Source organism: Thunnus maccoyii, chromosome 23, assembly GCF_910596095.1.
Source record: "Thunnus maccoyii chromosome 23, fThuMac1.1, whole genome shotgun sequence".
NCBI lineage: Eukaryota > Metazoa > Chordata > Actinopteri > Scombriformes > Scombridae > Thunnus > Thunnus maccoyii.
The window spans coordinates 5,230,499-5,253,613 of NC_056555.1; the positions used below are offsets into that span (position 1 = coordinate 5,230,499).

At 39.8% G+C, this 23,115-nt stretch overlaps 2 protein-coding genes across 5 annotated transcripts in view; one reads left to right on the plus strand and one right to left on the minus strand.

Moving 5' to 3' along the window:
* Positions 1-610: 610 nt before the first annotated feature.
* Positions 611-11,633, minus strand: e2f7 (E2F transcription factor 7). Its single transcript, XM_042402567.1, has 13 exons — positions 11,377-11,633; positions 10,728-10,832; positions 9,845-10,153; positions 9,311-9,470; positions 8,750-8,989; positions 7,785-7,940; positions 7,447-7,581; positions 7,132-7,308; positions 6,914-6,998; positions 5,139-5,442; positions 4,386-4,563; positions 3,038-3,402; positions 611-2,469 (listed from the first exon to the last, which is right to left on the minus strand). Exons 2-13 carry the CDS (start codon positions 10,821-10,823, stop codon positions 2,314-2,316), a joined length of 2,361 nt encoding a protein of 786 aa, XP_042258501.1. The 5' UTR covers positions 10,824-10,832; positions 11,377-11,633; the 3' UTR covers positions 611-2,313.
* LOC121890385 (fish-egg lectin-like) overlaps positions 5,245-23,115 on the plus strand; it is a 33,355-nt gene continuing 15,484 nt past the window's right edge. For 2 of the 4 annotated variants that reach the window (XM_042402568.1, XM_042402570.1), the window contains exons 1-2: positions 5,245-5,330; positions 18,209-18,300. In XM_042402568.1, the coding sequence (XP_042258502.1) occupies positions 5,299-5,330; positions 18,209-18,300 (124 nt within the window). In that variant the 5' untranslated portion in view covers positions 5,245-5,298. Of the gene's footprint in view, positions 5,331-13,469; positions 13,866-18,208; positions 18,316-23,115 lie in introns of those variants that run through there. The other 2 variants (XM_042402569.1, XR_006093768.1) reach the window with 2 other exon arrangements.

The window sequence follows — 23,115 nt, forward strand, 5'->3', positions numbered from 1 at the left end:
ACACCAGTGTGTTTTCATTGGTGTGGCACAACAAATACTTGGCTAAACTATCTATCTAATTTAAAGTTAATTGTCCCATTTGCTGTGGTTTAGTGTCATAAATGCCTTGCAGGGTCCCACAGATCACTTTTAGTGCTGATATAAAAGCTCTGATTAGATGTTTATGTCCTGTGACAGATGGTGTGTTTTTAAGTGACTAAATCAGCCTGATGTAAGCCAGAAATCACACTTGATGTGTTGTGTTTTGCACAGAATCAAGCCTTTGTTTACAGATTGTCCATCTCTCTATTGTTTCATTTACTGTATGATTTGAGCAGTGAATCCTCTGCACAGTGATGGCAATGGCACAGAGCAATCTGCAGCAAATATGTCATCTGACCACATTAGCATGGTTTGCTTCCATCTGCTGCTGTTGGATTCAGAATTATTGGTGGCATCTGTAAATTTGTAAATCTGTGAACTGAAGCCATCTATAAATCTGTTGACATTTGCCTTGCTGGCCTAGGTAATGTAACAATAACATTAGCCTAATTATAAAACTATATGTTTTAAATTGTGCTAATTACACTATTTAAAAACTCAGTCTTCGAATTAAAGAGCACGCATTACAAGAGTTCATACATACATTTTATTTCAAGTTTGTGAAAGTCATATAGAAGAAAACCAGTTTGGCCCATAACTACAGAGAGAGCAGAGCTACAGTGAAGGAACAGCTCAGCAGACACAACTACTAAAACTAGCAGTGCAATAATCATTATTTTAAAAACAGTAAAGCAGCCTTTAACATTCTGCATATGAAAGTATTAAATGACACTATGGATACAATGTACAAAAATAATGACTGACATACGACTGACATTAATGCCTACAGATCCACTGGTCAGAGTGGATTATCTGAGCACCCTTTGGTGTGACATAGCTAAGTGCTCCTGAATGATTCCCAGTGGCTTGTCTGTACAGAGCACCTATATTTTGGTTGGGTTGTCTGGAATCAAATCCCTGAACAACCTGAGAAAAATGTGTACTGAGGCAATAAAAGACAAAAATAGTTATCTTCACTCAGCAAGGTGCCTTTAAGCAAGGCACTTAACCCCAAACTGCACCAGCCAACAGTTGATTGTAGTCATACTGGGCATCTTAAATGTGTCGGACTTTATGAATGTGAATTAAAAAAAAAAAAAAAGTAGACAACAGCATAAACGGTAAGCTCAGTCTTCTTTTTCTGGATAAATAATGGATAAAACGTTCTTTACAGTACTCTGATATTTCTCCAGAAGTCACAAGTATTCAAGTACCTGAGAGCATCATCACATATCACATGGTCCTTCACCAATATCACCAGTAACAGAGCTAAAGGGTTTGGTGTTTAACCATAAAGCACTATGGTTGCAGATACTCAGTGAGCACACACACGCACACACGCACACACACACACACACACACATCACTAGTAACATCCATCCTCTGTTGTGCTTCAAGAAGTCCTTGAGTTATTCACACCGTTGTGGTGCTGCTGAACGGTTGGTTGGCTGTAAACATTTTAAGGCTTTAGTGATTTTCTCCTCACAGTAAAGTCTGAAATAAGCTAAAAGAAGATTGTCTGCTACTGTCAGAGTTCCTATGATACCTTGATCATGCAACAAAACCTGCAGGGGCCAACTAAAGACAATCACTTTAAAAATTAGATGCAAGTTCATCAAATACTTAGTGCTAAAAAAAATGTAACGTTCCATTACAGTCCCTGTAATCAACATATATTAGCTAAAATATAAATAGCAATTGGGCTATAATACACATTGATGGGGAATTAGGTAGCTTGATCATGTCTGGGAGGGCAAATTAAGGCTGAAATACCACAGTGGCCAACTCCCACCATAGGAGGGCGCTGTTATATTGGCAATACTGTTTCACTCATTCATTATGAAATCTAGTGTCCCATAATTTAACCATGAGGCACATTTGAACTGTTAACATAACAAGAAGTAACAAGAGTTCCATTTCAAAATGAAATATCCACCATTTGGGGAAAATCAGTCATTTGTACAAAATTATGAGACCTCTGCTTACATCTGTTTTTTTTTTTATCTTGTAGGAAAGATTTGAAGTCTTAGCAAATGGTCTTGCTAAAATGGATATTCTTGCATTTTGAAAAGAAACCCTTAATTTAAAACTTATAAAACTTAATTAATAACTAACAGAGCACCATATTCGTCAGTTTTAGGGCTAACACCTGAGCGTTATTGCATCAGAGCTCATTCTAACCAGCCTGTGCCACGACAGCATGTTAGCCACATATCCCATCTCCACAGATGTCTAACTGGCCGGTGGGTGGCCGATGTCCAGTCTCCTCTGTGCAGAGCCTCTCTTTCGGGCGACAGGTGCGGCACTGACTACATTTCCCAGTGTGCCTGGGGTCTGGAAGAAAGCCTTAGAAGCAGACACTGTGGTCTCGTTTGGAGTGTGCGGAGTCTGTGAAGGAAGAGAGTGATGTCAGGTTGGAGCACATATATACAGCATCCTGTTTCATCCTATTTCATTTCACTGTGATGTGAAAATCAACATACAGACGTCAAAAATGAACAATTTACTTTTTTCCACTGGGCCAATCAAAGCTAAAGTTAGCTCACTTTGGACAAGATAACGTTACTGTAACTCAGATAAAAGCAAACCAAAAACAATTTGCATTGCACGCATGAGAGGAAAGGGGAAAGAGAGGACACCCCCTGATTTATGCCTTGACTCGTCCCATTGTCTGCAATGCTGCATTAATTTACCATGTAGCAGATTGACTAAAATCTTCTCTCTTTGAGACGAGCAATGCTGACAGAGCTACTGTATGTTGGGCTTTGCAGACAAGAACATTAATCCCTATTTAATGATTTGGGAGATTAATCAACTTGAACTGCTGTGACACCAAAAAGTGGATGGATGATAGAGAAACCTTCCACGGAACAGATGGAGCACTTTCTCTCATGTCAAGCTGTGTTGTGGCATTTTGCAAATGCCTGATACCAGAAAGGTCATATATCATTCTTACCAGTGGTTCCGGCGTGGCGATGCTGACGGTGTGTCGTGGTCTTGAGGGAGAGTGTGGAGTGCCTGCCGCTGACACGTACAGCTTGCTCTGTTCTGGCGTGGACGGAGTTGTAACGGGTGACCTGTTGATCTCTGCTGCCAGGCCGTACGGCGCAGCCCCCACCATGAAGTGGGCTGGTGGCATCATTGTAGGCAGGCTGAAGCTCAGTTTGGTGTCAGAGCCTTGCTGTTGCAGATTGTTGGCCACCAGGGGGTAATGGGGCAACAGGACGTAAGGCAGCGCCAGGGTGGGAACGCTGCTGGGGGGAAGTGCAAGACCGGCTGCTGGCTGGCCGGCAGAGAGGAGGAAGTTGAGGCTGTTCAGACCTGGAGAAGACAGAGAAGGAGAAAGCAGTCAGAGGTGTTGTGTGTTTTATTTTATTCCTAAACTACACTTACAGTAAAATGAACACTTTACTAGATATTGTGACTGTGAAGAAGTAGAAGTCACATGACCCGTGATGAGACAGGATGACAGAAATCAAGCGCACATTGTCAGAATTACACACAGCTGTCTTAATGAACCGCCTCCTCCTTCTTTGTTTGTCTCCCATGAAGTGACTCATTTGTTCTTATCTGAATGCATTCAGGTGAGTGTTTACTTTCATCTATATTTTATATATATCAATGTGTGTAACACTGTCTTATTGTTGTTAAATTGGCATTTTCTTTTAAATGCAACGCATAGAAACTTCAAACACAGGCCAGTGTATTTCTCTACTTAAGCCTGATTGATTTGTTTTGTGTGGTCTGGAAATCATTGTGCACTGTGCTTTCTCCAAAGAATTGGCAGTTTGCCTTGGTTATATAATCCTATAAGGGATTGAAACATAATTATATCTAAATTACTCCTGCATTTTCAAGTTTGAAAAATTCAAAGTGTATGAATTTGGTACTGTTATTTAACATTTCAAGATTTTTTTCCCCCAAAAGGTAATTCATGATGTATTTTACAATTTCCATATTGTGTCATTCTTAATAATATAATATTTCACAAGGACAAACTATTTCAGTGTCCACTCCTTCTACGTTCTGAATAAATCTGTTGTGCTCAAACCGTAATTTTCCAAATGAAGATTATGTTAAAGGGTGCAGATAAGACTGTTTGATGTTTTTTAATTTAGATTGGAGATTTTATATTTGATAAACCTTGAGTCATGCACACTCTTTCTAACTTTGTTATCCTAACATTAAAGACATGTCTCTACAAATAATCCGTGGCATATTTAACATTTGATTGTCTACTTCTTAATTAGATTAAAGTAAACAGGTCAGACTTATTTTTCTCTTTTAAATAAAGATGTCCGTACCTGCATTGTTGGGTACATAGAGGTAGTGTGATGGCTGAGCAGGTTCGCTGCTGCTGCTGCCGCCAGCTTGACTCTCATCTAACGCCTCTCTGGAGAGGCCTGTCTGGTGACTGGGTGAAGTCCTGGTGGTACTGGTCTGTAAACACTCTGCTGGCTCCCTGTGAGGTTCAGCTCTCATCTGGAAAGCAGACAAAGACGTAACATTTAGGATAAATGAGCTGGACTGGATGACGAGCAACAAAGCATTTTATTGCTTAAGACTATTCCACAAACACATTCACATGAACACAGATGATAATTTACAGATGAGTAGAATAACACTCCCCTTCCAATAATGTTAGACTTAACTTGAGTTTCTTGTGGTTACTGGGACTGTGTGGCCTGATTGATTGCACAGGATTTTCCAATTATCAAATACCCTATACATCACTGACAAGATAGGTCTTTAATTACACCAGGAATGAGTTATCTTCGTTCAGGAAGTGTGTAATATTTCATATTTTCAATTTAACGCTCCACTGTGCAGAATCACTAACAGCATCCTCTGATTGTAGAAACAGAATCAGCACCATGACATCAGTTTTCCAATCATATTATGTGATTGGGCCAAAATAATTATGTTGTTCCCAGTCAGTCTTTTACTTAACTTAAATGAGAGCGGTGATGAACGATATTAAACCCTAATCACATTTATTTTTCTCTGTAGAGTGTTCATTTGCATTTTAATGCACTGGTACACTGACACCACCTCACCTTGTCACATTCTTCTAACCCAGAAGTTCCCTTCTTTTTCGCCACCGTCTCCTCCTCTTCCCTTTCCTCCCTCCTTCTCTTCCTCCCCTCCTCAGACTCCGACGAAGGCGACCTCTGACCTTCAGGGATCTTGTCGGGCTTGTCTGGCGCCCTGTACAGCATGACCACAGAGGGCTGGGACAAGCTGGGCAGGTAGGCCAGGCAGTGGGGAGAAGAGGAAGATTGGAAGAGGTGCTCTGGGTAGAGGGTGGGTGCCAGCAGGGTGGGCTGTGTGGAGGACGGAGGCAGCTGGCTGGTCTGGTTACTGCAGAGAAACAAGCAGCAAGACAGTCAGTTTTCTCAGTTTAGTTTCATTACCATTAAAGCTTTAATTCACAGCCTGACGGCTGGTTCTGCCTTAAATTTCTCCCAATCTGAGCAAGGTCAAGATTCATTTACATTCAATGCTGCAGTGATGTGAGCTTTGCATACTTTTCTTTTTTCTTTGACCTGGTCAAAACACAAATTAAAAACGAAAGAGCTCCAGAGAGATAGGAGGACTAACAAGGTGACATCTAATGTAAGTTATTCTTAAAGGAACAGTCATTTCATCACATTTTGGACTTATTTGTTTTCTTGCTATCCACTGACTATGAAGCTGGTTAGCTTAGCTTAGCATAAAGACCGGAAACAGCTAGCCTGGCTCTGTCCAAATGTAACAAAATCCACCTACTTGCTCCTATAAAGGTCACTAATAAACACGATATATCTTGTTTGTTTAATCTGTATAAAAACTAAAGTGTTTTTTTGTTTTACAGGGATTACGTGTCTGACTATTTCTTGGCCAGGCGCAATAACCTCCTGGAGTTTCCATACTTTATGCTAAGCTAAGCTAACCAGCCAAACAGCTACTGGCTGTAGCTGCATATTTAACGGACAGACATGAATGATATTAATCTTCTCATCTGTCGGTAAGATTGTGAACATGCATATTTCCCAAAGTATCAACCTATTCTTTTACTAATCTTGAGTTTGGGGATTTGAACTGCTACGTTCTGCTCAAACTCGCTTCTCCAACCACAGCTATGATCACTTCCCCTCCTTGAGCATTTGGACAACCCTGACACTAGAGCCCTGCTACTTATATTGCCTCTCAATGTCCCTCCTTGCTTATATGCAGATAGTTAACCGACTCCTATCCTGTGGGCTACTGGTGCCCCTGGTGCACTTTTACCCAGCGTCACATGTAAATTATCCCTGTTGAACAGCCACACATACTTCCCTGTCTTATCTTGCTCCCTCCAAAAACACTTAACAGCCGCAGCCTTGAGACAGCTGTGGTTTGGACACAAGAAAGCAAACCATAGAAATAACATGAAACTACTGTGTACTGAGTGTGTGGAGCCAATGCATACATCTATAAGAGACAAAAAAACAAGTCAAATCCGCAGCAACCGGCTCTTGTTACATGTAGCCTGGAGCAAGACAGAGCAGCCAATGCAAGCACTGGCAGCGAGCGTGAAATATTATGTATGAGAGACTGAGATTAAAAAGCCCTTTGGTGAGGAGAGGGGGCCTGGCATATCATCTCTAGTTTTAATGCCTAATGTATGGAAAGTGAGTCGGTCCATTTGGCTGAAATAGTCTAAATGCAGAAAAAGAACCATCTCTCAATTATATTTGTTCATAAAGAGCTGTTGTGTGCAGTCAATTAGTTTAGATTGATCTGCCCAAATAAGAGAATGAGTGTGTTTCTGTGTGTGTGTGTGTGTGTGTGTGTGTGTGTGTATACTCACTCTGTGCTGTTTCCAAACTGCAGTCGACACACTGCACTGTTGCTTGTAGTCTTTCTGGAATAATCCACAGGCTGATTTGGCAGACCTGTGATGTGAGGAGAGAAAACAGTTTATCAGACCAGAAGAGGAAAATGTTTTACCGTGATAAACTTTTCTTACAAAGATGTTGCATACTTGTCTTGTGTGATTTACTAAAGACGCTATAAGACGTCTCTTACCGGTCAGTTCCCTTCGTGGGCTGCTGGGGGCTGAGTTGATCTGCCGTTGGACGGCCATAGAAGTTGGTGTGATGTTAAAAGAGGCGTGGCGTGCCATCTTGGCTTTCCTGAGGTCCTGGCCTGCTATCGGCTGCGTGGCTTCAGGCGGAGCGATGACCGCTACGTTCACAGTATTTCCTACAGATGATGATAGCAAGGGTTAAGGGATTAATTAAATGCAAGGGTCTTTGAGGTGGTTTAGGGAGCGTCTTAACCATTTCATGAATTCTTTAAGGTTAAGATGATTATGAATGACAGTGTTTCTTAAATTCTCACCGGAGTTGTTGAATTCGACCGGACCGAGCCACTTGAAGGCGGGCTTCCTGCCTCTCTCCTCTCTGACGTGGACCTTCTTTATGAGGCCCAGGCTGGTCAGCACGTTGGCAATATCGTACAGACGCCGCACCTTGGCTGAAGATACAGATGATGTTTAGTTTTGATGACACATCAGAGCTGAGATTTGTATCATAAGACACACGTGTATATAAACAAGGAAGTGTACGTTTTAACATTATTCTGCACATGAGCTTTGAATATCTTCTTGGACTAACAACAGAAAGTCAAACTGATAGTGATACCACATCAGACGTTTGTGTTTCTGTTGGATTTCTTACTTTTGTACTTGCTGTGACTTGATGAGTCCTGACTCTCCTCGATGAGGATCTTTGCTGCTGTGTCCAGAGTAACAGTCTGAGTTTTGGACACCAGGAACAGCATGACAAACTTCTGGCTCATGATACGCAGAGACTTGTCTTTTCTGTTTCCTGCAGCTGCAAACAGCAACAACAAAGGTACAACAAGGTACAAAGGCAGTATGTCAGATTAATACAATCACAGGAATCTGCTAGACATCAAAAATACTGCATTTGTAGTACCAGTATCAACATCTTGGTGTTCATCTAGTGGGCTGAAGTGAAATGTTTTTCCTCTTGTTAATGATCATAAAACATAACATTATAAACACTTAAATGAGTAGCTGATACCAGAGTAACACCTTTTCTGTTGTAGTTGTTTGTTGCCCTGCAGTGATATTAAATGTGTCGTAATATTCCCTGAGGCCATCACACTCAACTGACCACAACAATACCAGCACACAAAGAGTTAATAAACATCAAAGCCTGTCACCAGCCTTTCACTTTGTAAGTTACTTCTTTGTCATGAATGCTATTATCATCCGACCACACCACCAAGTCAACACACACACACCCTCTTCATGAAAAGCTTTAAGTGTGTGCATGAGGAGGTAGGATCACTATGGAAACCAGGCTTGTATTCATTCCGGCAGGTTTAAGTCTGAGGGGGAATGATCATTTAGCTGTAGTGTTAATTTGATGGCAGCTGCTCTTGTGATGAAACCTACACTTGTATTTTACATATGCAGCATTTAACTGCTGCTCTTATCAAACTGCAACAATAAACCTCAGCTGCTTTACCATTGGCTGCTTTGAGGCAGGTGATAAAGACTGTAGAGGTGCTAGGAGGATTAAATGAGGGGAAAAATGTCCTGGAAGTCTAAATGTTGGAGGAACTTCTAACAGGTGAACTCTAAATTCCAAGTTTTTATATATCCGTTCATTACCATGGCCGGCGTCTCCTTCCCCTCCGTCGTCCTCGCGGCCCGGCCCGGCCTCCCTGGCCTCTGCGGCGAGCTCCATCTGGAGGTGGTAACCCTGCTGACGGCCCCTCCGCTGCAGGTCCTCCAGCGTGACCTCCAGCCGCTGACGACCGTGCCAGGTGTAGCTGTTCTTGGCTATCCGGCCAACGATCATGAGAGACTCCAGCACGTTGACGATGTCGTAGATGCGCCGTCGCTCCACTCCTGAATATTTGAGTATGAGAGTGGAGAAATTATTAACCATGTTCTTGAAAGATAATCATAGATATGTTTTGATTAACATAAATTAAAAGTTCTTAAACTGAAGCTCCAAATTGAAGCTCACTAACCTCTGATTAAATACAGAGCAATATACTGGGTTTATATGAAAGAGGTCTCCATGGCAACTTCCCCTTAATCTAATAGCATAAAAACTTTATAATGCTCATGAAACGGACATTAGCTGCTTCCATTATCATCTCCCTCCCGTGAGCACAGTCATCAATAACTCTCTCTCTTGTTTCCCCTCCCACTACTGGCTCTTACCCAGACTGGTCGCCACCTCGTCCAGTGAGATCCAAATGGTGTCGTGTGGCGGTGGGTAATCCGGGTAGAGGGCCAGGAACTTCTGGCACAGCAGACCCAGACTCTTCTGTTTCCTGCTCGGCTTTTTCTCTGCGTCATCCTCTTCCTCCACAGCCTCAAACTGGACAGACGGATAAATGCATAAAAAGATAAATGATAAACATTTCGCATTATAGTAATAATGTATAGAAATTTACATATGCTAAAGGGAGTTCAGCTGCTAATGTGAGTAAAAGTGAGGGGGGAAAGCATTTACTCCATGGACTACAAATTCCCTTTTTCCTAATTAAAGTAATGAACGATAACTGCATTCTGACTGATTTCCTCCCAGTTGACTAAATAAAAAATTAGATGTTTTTAGACTTCAAGAACTGAGATGAGAGCTTAAAATGCTCAAGTAGTGGTTTCAGAGACCTCGAGAAGTCTTCTGTTTTTTAATAATATAGTTTAGTTCTTTAGCAGGTGCTGAGAAATAAATGTCTCCACTTCTTATACCTGACAAGAGTCTTCCACCTCCGTATCTTCTGCCACAGTATCTGGACTTGCGGGTTTGTCCTTCTCGTTCTCTATGGGCCTAAACAGCACTTTCTTCATCTCTCTGTCCCGCATGTCCGGACTAGCCGCACTGATCAGCATCTTCAGGTTGGATGTGGGCGTCCAGGGCTCAGCCAAGGCCGTGTGTTTGATGGGGGTGATGTGGGCCAGGTCAGGTGTGGCACCTTTCCTGTTTATCAGCAAACTGGGGACGGCGGATTCAGCAGACTTCATTGGTGTGGATCTCCTCCTTCCTGTGCATATGTTTTCCTGTGATGGAGACAGGTTGCGTTAGTTGTATTACTTGTGTAGTACAGTCTGTGTGATTCTGCTGTGTTAACATTGCATTTGTTAAGTGATTATCAGGCCACGAAACCAGCATATCTTTTAAATGAAGACATGGCATTTATTAAGACATGCAAAACTGGTGAAATTCATAATTTTAAACCCTGAGCTGTCACTCAAATCTTTGTGACAAATCTTTTCCCCAAGGGAGTCAAATGTCAGTGCTGTGACTGAGAGAGCTGATTAATTTTGAGGCGATATTAAATAAGAAATAATGTACTTTCAGCCAAATCCACTTATTGCAAACACTTCATGGCCCTGTTTGACTTTTTTTCTCTAATCCATTAAACTAATTTCTCAATTTCATAGCTTCTTAAAGCCAAAATACTCTCTGTCCCTGCCTAATCCACATCTTCTCCCCTTATCTCAACCACACGTTACTCTAAGCTCACTCTCTCTCTCTGATGTGTTTGATTCCTGCTTCTCCTTCTATTGTATCATATCAAACCTGCCACACTGCACAGACCAGACCTGAGATCCAGCTGAAAGTCCATCTCACCTTTTGTTCACTTTGGCTCCCATCCTCCTCCGGGTCCATGGGGAAACTTTTCCTTGGACTTGTGAGGTCTTTCAGTGCTAGACATTCAACTTCCATCTGGAAAAACTGCAGTCCCAAAAAAGAAAATATGTATATATCAAATCCGGAACAGATAATTGGACCACCCGGACCTTAACGGGGTGAGTGGAGAAGTTAAAAAACCCTGACTAGTGGTCAGCTGAATTTGGCGCAAAGAACATCAGCTAACTAGCCCTTAGCAAGCTAACTGCGCTGCTGTGGCTTAATCTAACCACCTATTACACTTGAAAAAGGTTTAGTGTGTTGTTAACATAACGTCCTGAATTGCAGCTGATGTGACAAATCAAGAGCTGAATGTATTATTGCATGACTTTGATAAATAACGGTAATTGGAGGTTGTAACGTTATGGGATGTCGCGTTATTAGCTCAGTAAAGGGGTAATTCACACAAGTTAGTCTATATATCTAGCTGTAGTTGAGCCTGTGAGAGGCAATAAATATAAAGCTAAGACTTATCTGCAGCCAGTAGAGCTAATTTAGTTTTAATTAGCTAGTTAGCTAACATTAGCAGCTCAGCTGACCAGCATAACTTTGTAATACCAGGCAGGAAACCACCATTAACGTTACTCACCTTTCTCTACCGCTTCTCTGGATTAAATATCCCACTGTGGCCCTGTGTCCGGTGGTTATACAGCTGTGTCAGCGCCAAGTTCTCTTCAGACCACCATAGCAGCTAGTTTCCCTCTTTTAAAATAAGCGGGCAGCCCTCCTCAGCCTGTAGCTCCGGTTCTCTAAGGCACCTACCCGGATAGCAGACACTCTGTACTGTCCCGGCGAGACTCTAGCTTCACCCGCTCAAGCTTGTTTTCTGGCGCTCTCTGGCGTCTGGCATACTTCAGCCAATCAGCGCTTAGATGATCGGCTGCGTCATCCCGTCCCAGCCAGTCAGCGTTGCTGTGCTCGGTTACGCGCCTCGGCTTGTACCAATGGGCGTGATCGCTCTACCACGCCTACAGAGTTGTGTTGGCGGGGCAACCGGCGCGCTGTGTCCATGCCTGGGGGGGAAGTTAAAACTATATGAGGTCTCACTCTGCAGCTGTTTCAGGATACAGCATCAGATATGATGGCGGGGAAAGCTGTGTGATGTGACTACTTTATGTGGGTACTTTATTTGGAACAACTAACACAAAAATAGTGCACCGATAACCATAATATTCATTCTTTATTCCAGAAAGACCTGGTCTCTGTTCGATACTTACTGGGACAATCTGAGCTGAACTGGAAGATAATCTGTAATTTACCTATTAAATATTGTAATATCAGAATTGGATTCATCTTTATTGGCCAAGTGTGTTTACACATACAAGGAATTTGACTCTGGTTTAGTGGCTCTCAACGTACTTACACAGAATAGCAACACAACAGTCATCAGAAATATACACGAAGAATGACTATATACAGGTGAAACAGTTCTGTGAACTGTAAATAGGAGACAAATGGTGCAAAGAAGTGAAGAGTGCTGAGATAAATATTAAATGGTAAAAAGACATTACTTTATATACATATAGTAGGTGGTAATATACAGTATATACAGCCTGTTCAGATATACAGTAGTGAGTCAAATGTATTGCACATTTTGTATTTAGACTAAAATAAATATTTCTAGTTTCAATACATGACGTTTTCCTTTCTTTATGAACATGTTCTTTTGGGGTTTACCAATTATTCTTCTGCTAAAGCCAATGAGTACTACATTCATTTCATGTATTTGTGAGCAAACACATCTCATTTTTCCAGTCACATACTTTTAGCAGTACATTAAAACTATTTTCCACTCTAATAACAAGACAGATTGTAAAACACATTATTATTGTAGTATTTATGTAGTTTATGTATTCTACTATTCAATCTTTTTAATAGTTATGGTAATATATAATTTTTCTCAAAACCCATGACCGTGATGTTTTATATACAGTAATAAAGGGGGGAAATTAACACATGGAAGCACTGTTTTAAATGAGAGAGAGCATATTACAACAGGGTAAGCAGCAGGTATAGAGGGCTATATCAGGCAGACGTGCTAAAACTTCAAAGTAGAATTCTATGATCTCTCCCCTTCCAGGCTATTGTGAACATTAATAGGTGTGAAATAGTAAGTTAATATTGATACAGCTATGGGAGAGTGGCCAGTGAGGCTCAGAATGATTACACACATGCGTTGTTTTCTGTCAATATCCAATAGGCAATTGGAATTAAACACAGGAATGGCGGACTCTGCCACTAATGATGAAAACTAGTACATATAGATATTACAGAATACAAATACATGTCTTCCATAAACAGAGCCAAAACTGATTTCATGAAAATCTTAAGGATTATAACTTTAAAGAGTCCTCCGTACATGGAAAGGACAAAGGACAATGCTACAGTACTTAACAAATCAGTAACATGATAAAATGTTATAACTGTAACTTTGTCATTACTTAATTTTAAGTACAACTAATAGTAATGGCTGCAAATCCTGATCATTTTTGACAAGTGAATACAAACCATATATTCTGAATACTAGAGAAGTATATGTATAGGGTTCTTTATGACCGGAGGATGGGATTCGAGTGACTCGTCGTCTCTCTAGACGATCTTTGACGTTCAGCTGAGAAGTTTGGCTTCAGTGACACCAGCATCAAGAAGTAAATCCCCGCACCTAGAAACCCGCTATTAATATCTTTAACCTAATCACCCAGGCCTTTGTCTCTGGCAGGCTGTAATTAGCTTTGCGGCTGTAACAGACAGATGGGAGGCCGGGGGGAGGAGGGGGACGGCAGGAGTGGCGCTAACAGTACCTGGGCCACAGCGCGAAAAGATTGTAGTGGGAGAGAGCTCACTTTTGGGCAGACAGGGTCCCGCCCCGCATGCAAACGGGCTGCTCGAGGACAAGTTTACATAATAGCCCTGAATACACAATCTGCCGCCAAACGAGATTCAGATCTGGGCGGTGCAGAGGGGGGAAACTATGACTAATCTGTATGGACCATCTCTTTCTCACTGCTAGTTAAGTTAGAGTTTATAAAATAGTCATATAAATGACTTAAACAGTGGTTCCCACCATGGCGGCCGCAGGTATTTATTCGTGAAATATTGAATTTCACTCTTCACACTTTCCTCCTCACAATTTCCTTCATTTCAAACAATCTGAGAAGGAAAATCCCATTGTGGTTGGCCTGGGGGTTCACAACCTGAAAAAGTTACAAACTACTGTATAATATACAAAAACACTTGTGAAACAGCAGTATTTCAACATTTGAACTATGTGGTAATAATTTTTTAGTTAATGTAATTGCATTTGTCAAACAAATTTTAAGATTTTCATACCGAAGTCCAAGTTGTGACCAAAAAATGACAACAGAAGCCAAATTTGACATGCTGGGTTCCCAGACTCAAGCCAGGCTTGTGATAAATAACATGCCAGAATTGCAAGTACCAACACTGACCCAAAGTGCTGCTAACTGGAGCTGATTCCAAGGTCAGCAGCCCCAAAGCCAGATCTGGCATCCATATACAGAGCAGTGACAGTAACATGTTTGGTCCTCTGTTGCCAGAATGCAGCCAAGTGTGCCACACTTTGGCCTGACTTGGCTGGATACCTGAGAAAGGAGGTTAAAGAAAGTTCAGAGAAGTGACTCTCCAGTGCTTTCATCATTATTATGTTGTCATTCAGCACTGATATTCTCTTTACACTGCTCGCTGTACAGTTCTTTGTTATAATTAATCTGAACATCATGTGCAGGTGGCTGTCAGCACTTGTGAAACACTGATTAGGGCTACATTAATAGCTGCTGATGAGCTTTGTATAATTATAATTATGATGGAGAGAGAGGGACAAAGAGATAGAATGCATGTTTACATGCAACACAAATTTGGTTAAAGTCCCCCTCCACTCAAATGTGTTTTTTGCCTTGTTTGTACAGCTGAATGTTTGAGCTTCACTGTGCAGAATGATGTATGTGCAGAGTTTGTTTTCACATTCATCTGCTGAAAGTGGAAAGTTTCTCTGAGCTCACTGAAAATCAGGCGGGTCTATGAGCATGATAATCATGTATTGTTTAGGAGCCAATCCTGATCCAGTATGAAACTTATACAAGTATGATGTGGAAACTTGAAGCCTGCAGTGCACAAACACTGAGAATGAACTTTACAGTGGTGTAGGAGACATCTTGTGTCCCACAGTTAAACTACTGAAACGTCAATATTTACATATTCATAGATTCTGGAATTATAGGTTAGGAAGAAGGGGTAGATGACATTTTAAGGATTTTCGTGGAAAACTCATCAGACAAATTATTACTCAATGTATTTTATATATATCTTAAAACATGTCTGGGAGGGCTCTTTAAATTTTAGTTGTTACATCTAATGTTTAGCATTTTTCTTTGCTTTCCTGCATTTCGTCTCATTAAATCATTACACTCTCCATTATCCACTTAAATGACATTCTTTGTTTGAACTGGAGCCCAAAACTAACCACATTAAGTGGTTTCACAACCAAAAGCAAAAGAAAACTCTTAACTGAATGAAGTGTTAACAGATTTGTTTTGTCCAGAGTAATTGACTTGGCACAGATGCTCTATTCCAGCAGTATAATGTTTTACATTTCAAACAGTATTGCACTTAATCTTTTATTTGACCTGGTAAAGCTCATCTTATTCCACTATTTTAGCTTTTTGCTCCTTCCTCCATAGCTCAGTCTTTCCTGATTTTAATGGGCTTAAGTTTGACCCCCACAAAATGGGACTCATTTGCATTATTTTAAGATTTCTCTGGCTCGGTTTTGGCAACACAGTTTCAATGTGTAAAACCCTTACTGCAAAGAGGCAAACTGACCCGTTAAAATCTTACGTTTAAACACAAAATGTTATCCTAAAATTCAAAATGTAAATCACAAAATCACACGCCATTGCTCAGAATGCAGACGCCACATATTAGCACAACTTTGAAGGCTTATTATGAAGCATGCAGATCATTGAATCAATGTGTTTCCAAGCATTTCTCCCACTTTACCTATAGGCAGCATTGCAACATAATTTAAGAAAAGCACTTTTTTCCTTGTGATTACTGTTAAAATGTTGCATTGTATTGAGTGTCTGTATCAATTGTGTAAATTGTACTTTCCAGCAATACAGTATTACTGTAGCTTACTGTATGTTGGATGATTACAATTACAAGGGATGTAAATATCCTTTGTTCTGGTGTCTTGAATAGAAACAAACTGTGTCAGATGCAGGAAAACGTAAACAGATGCAATAAAATATAATTACAATTATATCAGACTATAGACTTCATCATATAGATACAGCAATACAGTATATTTAATAAAGAGACTGTCTCAGTCTTACTCTGTGATTTTGATGCAGACCTCTGCACAAATTGCTCTTTTCTGTCATTGCTAATTGCTCAATGTTGAGGAAATGACCACTGCAGACTTGTTCTATGGAAAGTTAGTTACAGTACTTTAGAGAGTTACTTTTTATTTTAAAATGCAGCAATGATTAAAATTCAGTGACACAGATGTTGTGTTGCTCTGCTACTGTGTGATGTCTTGCCTCATTTCATACAGATGTTACATGTCTGCTTTTTGAGATTTTGGAGACAAAATTCGTTGCATTTAGCAAATTAAAGCTGTTACAAAAGTGAGCCAAGTCACAATGTAAAATACTGTACAAACATACAACCGTATATTTGATATATACCCAGCAATGCTTAACTTTTCTCCTGCACTGACTCTGAGCTGTTGATGGTGATGCTTGAGGAGACCTACAGGTGAATGTTCCCTGGGGGTTGTTGATGTAAGGCATTGTGGGAAATGTTGAAAATCACTAACTGAAACTGCCTATAGGCAAAATCTATTGAGTGTATACAAACTAGCTCTGAGAATGCATTGATTCACACAGATTGCTAGACTTCTGTACTTTTATGACATCAACTGAATTGTTGTACTACTACTTGTCTCTGTTTCACTGCTTGCTTTTGAAAATTGACCTTTTCTCCAGTGGGTCCCCTGGTAAGTTGTTACAACTCACACTGAGCTTGGTGCAGACATTTTACAACATCCAAAATGTCTTCCATCTGACACTGGCATTTAGTAAAGCCTTTAGTAAAGGCACAATCTTAAGTCAGCCTTCCATCTGTGCACTTACTTGTCAGATATTCTTATTGGAATTTCTCTGAATGTTCTGCTTTTATCTGATCTTTCAAAAGTCACATCAATATTTTGTTGAATCTGCTGTCAGGCCAAGTTGACTCCTGCACTCTTTACTAACAGCCACTACATGCTTCAAGTTGGATGATATTAAATGTCAGTTGGCTCAGGCCTGGGAGGAGAGACTAGTCTGCAATTCTTAGAAAGTATAACACTGATCACATCAAGAGTAAAAAATATGTAGAAGTAAAAATGAGCACAATATGTAACACAAAGGGTAGAAATCTACCTCTGTTGGCTGTGCTTTCATTTGTATTGATGAATAACATAAAACTGACAAGAAAACAAATGAGTGCTGACAGACATGCTGCCTTCCTTTAGATTCTGATTTGAGTTGTTCAGCAAATTCCACAAAAAGGTATTTTGGATGTTGGCTCAGTGTGCGCTGTAATGATCTCTCAAGACTGTAGTTTTAGTAAACAGTCAAACCTCAAAGCAGCCAGCAGGTGTTGTTATCCAGAGTGACTCACAAGTCGGGATCAGTCTTGTTCAGGGATAAATTGTTTGGAGTGTAAAACATGCATTATACAGACAGATACCTAGCTATTACCTGTTATCATTGTTCACTGTAGCATTAAACACCGTTGTTAACAAAACTGATCGATATTTCAGGAAATGCAATTACTACATTTGGTAGATGTCTTATCATGTCTGAATGAAGCTGTAAGTCATCCCAGTTAGACAAATCAAGTGAATATCTTCCAAAGTTACAGCCTTTTTAGTTCAAATTTCCCTTTTTTTTGTTACTATCCTTCCATTGTAGATCAACAAGGAAACACTGTCCAGGGAAACACAAGGAGGGAATTTTGTAATAAAAAGACTTAAACTTCAGATACTCACTTGATTTTATTCATTTGGGTGGCCTAAGCCTCATGTATGCTTCAGATAAACCTTTTAACACATTTTTGCTCAAAACACGGCCCGTGGATTTTGGCCTACAAAAGCACATTTGGAAAGGATCAGTCCCCAAAGGTATTCAGTTTACTATCATAGAAGACAAATAAAACCAGCAAATATTCACATTTGAGAAGCTGGAATCAGCAAAATGTGGGCATTGTTGCATGAAAAATGACATGCCTGTAATGGTTGATTTGTGAAAAGGTCTTTTACTTAGTTTTTGATAAACTAATCAAGTAATTGTTGTAGCATTTGTGTGTGTGTGTTCAGCCGGGCAGGTTGTGACTTGTGTACCTCTGCTGGTTGTCAGGGAGCCAGCTGAAGCTGTTTGGGGCCCAGCAGCCAAAGATGACATCCCCCTCCTTGAATGTCACAGCTTTATTGAATTCTCAGCTCTGATTGGTCAGTGAAGGCTTGGTGAGTCCTAAGATACCATCTGATCCATTTACCATTTAGTTGATTTCTAGTAAAATAAGTTGTGACAGTGCTACTTTGCCTGTGTAGTCAAACACTAATCAAGGATGAAAATATTCACAGTATTTTGTTTTCAGGGATATTAAGTTTGACATGAATATTTTATATTAATTTCATGTCTAATACAAACATAGTTCCACGAATGGTTTGATCTTTGCAAAGACTGGAAGTATTCTGTAGTGTATTCAGAGATCACAAAAACTTTCATAGCAGTTCAGAGGATGAATAGCAATCAAATGGGGTATAAAAAAATAAAACTCATGCAATCAAAATGTTAAGTATGGAAGTTTTATCAGCAAAATGTACTTAAAATATCAAAAGTAAAAGTAGGCAGGCTGAATGCTCACTGTAGTGTTATATCATACATTATTGCATTATTATAACTGATGCTTTAAGGTTTAAGCAACATTTTAATATTGAAGCTGCTTGTGGTAGAGCTAATTTTAACAATTTTATGGCTATTTTAATCAATGGCAGTACATCAAATAAAATCTGCAAAGTAACTAGTGTCAGATAAATGTAGTGTTGTACAAAGTACAATATTTCTCACTGAGATGTAGTGAAGTGTAAAATTTAAATACTCAAGTAAAGTAGGCTACAGATGGCCTCAAGATTGTACCTAAGTACCATATTTGAGAAAATGTACTTAGTTGTATTCCACTTTTTAACCGTGGATGCTAAAACAGCTTTGGCAAAAGATTGAACATTTATTATCTAATAAAAAATTGCAATTGAGGATTAATGTGGAATTGATACTTAATGGATATAAGAATTTATCCCATCTCTGTGATGAAAAATCAAGCTCCTTCCATATTCATCCCTCACATACATTTAGCTTTTATGCAGTCATGCGCAACTTAAAGTGCGACAGAAAATTTCATGTCACGGATTATACTTTATGACTTTATTGTCCCTATAAGGGCATCAAACAGAGCATGTATATTACAAAAGCAAACAGTAAACACAACGCTGCCCCACGAAGGTGAACACCAGTAACTCCACTTTCTCTTCAAAGTCTTGGGGTCAAGCAGTGCCTCTTTGATGAAGGAATTTAGGCCACTGACATTTAGTATCATGAAATTGAAATTAGCCATCGGGATGGATTGAAGACTTGGGGGGGTGTATATAACACATACATGAGTGCATGTATGTGTTATATAGGGCCGGGGCATCAATTGGTCAATCGACAGGAAAGTAATCTATTGCAACTCTTTTTTTTAATCAATTCATCATTTTCCTCAACTTTTCTAGTAAAAGTATCAGGCATTCTTAGGTTCTGGCTTTTCTCTGTCTTGTGTGAAGTTAAACTGAATACCTTTTTGAGTTTTTTCTGTTGGTCGGACAAGACAGGTGGCTTGGTGATATAAGCGTGTGCTTTGGTAAATTGTGACAGGCATTTTTCACTGCTTTGTGACACTTTTAATTGGCTGATCAATTGTGGTGATAGTTACAGTTGATGTTGGGGATAGAGTCAGGAATGGGCCTGACAGCTGGTATGGATTGGGACTCGCTAAAGAACACTTATAAAAGTTGGATGCTTTCTTTCATGTGACATGATGTGCTGCAGCTTTCCTTTCTATATTTTGATGTGTCTCTAAAAACAACCTGTATTCACTTGAGCTTTTTACTCCAATTTTACTAAATAAGATTGGTAATCATCCAACAGGAGGTCAGGGAGTTGAGTCAATTTGTTGAATGCTGTAATGCCATTGAAGTGAATCTCTGATTACCCCCCTCCCTTGTCTCCTCTTGATTAATAGCACACTTAACAGCACGGCTCTCCTGCCCCCTCTGCCCCTTTGCACTCTCTTCTTCTTGAAAGCATTTTCTCATAAAGCAGGCAGAAAATCAATAGCTTTTAGGAGTGTTTTGATGTCTCCTATTTAGATTACATAAAGATTACATGAAGATGGACATTTGATGAAATCACTTCATAATGTTATACTGTTGTAGTAATCGGAATGAGGAGAGACGTTCTCTATTCATTCATTATGTCATTCTATTTTCTATTGATGGCTGGTGAAGTCATGAAAGCACATTCTTTCCCGAAAAAGTACTCTTGCAGACATCAAGTTGTTGATGTCTAGCAACAGTTAGCTAATAGGGGAAAGTCTGGGCTGTTAACATGAGCAGTGACCGCCACAATAGCTGAACAAGCTGAGTGCCATCTGTGAATGCTTTATAAACAATGTAAATTCTTTCTTCATGAAGATTATTGTGATAAACTACAAACTATTCCAAGTATTCTGAGGTAGAGCTTGAGAACACTCAGCTTACTTCATGTGAGAAGGTTGGCCAACCAATAACTGTGAGCTAGCCAACAACTTATCGAATCCCTGAAATGCTGACAAATAAACCATGTTTTATAAATACTGTTGAAACTGCCAAGTTTTACCTTTGTTTCTCTACCTTTGCTGCCCACATGATAATGACCTCCAACATGGCCGACACAGGTTGCCTTATGTCACCTGAAAACCATCTATCGACAATTGAACAAAACTAAGACTCTTCTGCCACGCATATTGGTGCTTTGAGCTAAATCCTAACGTCAACATGCTAACATGCTCACAATGACAATGCTAACATTGCTGATGTTTAGCAGGTATAATGTTCACCACATTCACCATCTTAATTTAGTATGTGAGCACACTAACATTTTCTAATTGGCACTAAACATGAAGTACAGTTGAGGCTGATGGGAATGTCATTTGTCATGTATTACAAGTACAAATGAACATTTTGACCTGCACTGACCAAAATTGTTCAAATTCACCCAGAGGGTGTTATGAGTGTCAGAGTACCAAATCTTGTACCAAGCCATCTATAGATGTTGAGATAGTTCACTGAATAAGGGAAAATTTTTACTATTGGTGCTAGATGAAAAATCACCAAAGTTAATAGGATTCATCCTCTGGTCACCATGAATGGCTGCACCAAATTTCTTGGTAATCCATAAAATTGTTGTAGAGATATTTCACTCAAAACCACAAATGTCAACCTAATGGTAGCACTAGAGCAAAGGTCAGGGGATCACCAAAGTCAATTGATTTCAACCTTAAATGAAAATTGACAACCTGAGCATTCCAGTGACCCCAAATGTAAATGTATTGATCAGTCCAGTTGATGTGATTGGTAAACAAACATTTTCCAAACACGGAGTTTACTGTTGATTCAAAGAAGGTGAAATGATTAGCCCTGCAGTGTCAGTATTGCACTGTCTCCTTACTGGAGAGTGAAATGGGAAAAGATGCTGTAGATGTGGAGAGAGAGAAAGAGAAGAAAACAACCACTAAGTGCTGATAAAACAGGGATGCAATTTTCAACCAGTGTAATTTCATCTGTTTTCAGTGAATATTCTGTCATTCCATCATAAAGAGACCTCTACACAAACTCAACAATGGATCATTTCATCAAATACACACTGTCGGTTCTCCTTACATCAGGTGTACAGAGCAAACAAGCACATCAGTTAATTTAGTGGCTGTACAAGAAGAATGTATGATTGTGAATTAAGTGACAGAGGTGATTTTTTTTTTTTCTATCCGCACTGACCATGGCAACAACAAGCTTAAAATGACTAAATCACACCACCACTTTATTTTTAGAGTTGTGTGTGTGACTGACTATTCTAATTTCTTTGGCCACAGTCCTGGTCTAGAGCCAGTGACGTATGAAAACATTCATATTCACAGGTATGTTGAAAATCTTGGAAATTCACATAAACATGCTCACAATACAAATCAATAGAGGTCACAATGTTAGTTATTACCACCTTGGAATTAGATGCATTTTCAAACACATTTCTGTGTGAAAATGAAAACTTGAGGAGGCCGCAGGGTGGATTACTGAGAGATGATGCATCACACAATCTCAATCATCACTGATAAATAGTATGGAGGGAAAATAAACCTGTTTATATCTGAGAGGTGTTCTCTATCAAATGCCCCCCCTCATTTTGAATGGGAATGATAATGCTTCATATTATCATCCGCAGCGTGATGTGATTTGATTCCCCCTGGCAAGCAAGGATGCAAACAATATCAGAAGAAAACAATTTGGTGCAATTTGGCGTCGAGCCGGCCAGCCAGCTGCTTGTTAGGGTTCACATGTGAGATGTATGGGTAATGGAGAGAATTGAAATGGATCATCAGCCAGGGGCCCCATTTCTCAACACATTTACTCAACAGGGTCTCATGCTGAATCCCAAATACTAGCAGCTGCTGCTGTATGGTCAGGTGGTTTTATATTATATATGTTTATCCTCATTTGTATTTCTGGTGTGTTTTGTCAAACTACAAAAAACTACAAAACAAAAGAAAAATGTGAAGGTATTTTCTCCATGCTCTCCTGCAAACACCTTTGTGATCAAAGTTAAAGGCCCTGCACTTAATTAACATCTTGGTCACACTCCTGTTAGTTTTTTTTTGCATCTGATAAAGGTACCCTGTGGGGTTTTTGACCACTTGTAATGGTTCCTGTGTACCTGTTGTGTTTGTATTGTGCAGATGTGTGTGTGTGAGTGGCACAATTAACATTTTGTCACTTCTCTCACACTCTGCTGCAGATTCTACTTAACAATGTGACAACAAAGGCAGTAGAGAAGACTGCCAGCCAACAAACATGAATGTAAACAGTGCATGATTTGAAATCTTTAAAAAAGTGGCTTTCTAAATGTTTTATGAGGAACAAAATGCACTCAACATCAGATTTTTTTTTTAAATTACATTTTTTAATTTTACTGGG

What these genes read in the sequence shown, in the direction of transcription:
- e2f7 (XM_042402567.1), bottom strand. Translation starts at nt 10,823, where the DNA reads ATGGAAGTTGAATGTCTAGCACTGAAAGACCTCACAAGTCCAAGGAAA. An exon ending in GGAAGGAGACGCCGGCCATG is followed by an intron (nt 7,941 to 8,749) that starts GTAATGAACGGA and finishes TGCTGTTTGCAG; the next exon opens with CTGCAGGAAACAGAAAAGAC. An exon ending in AAGTCACAGCAAGTACAAAA is followed by an intron (nt 7,582 to 7,784) that starts GTAAGAAATCCA and finishes CTGTATCTTCAG; the next exon opens with CCAAGGTGCGGCGTCTGTAC.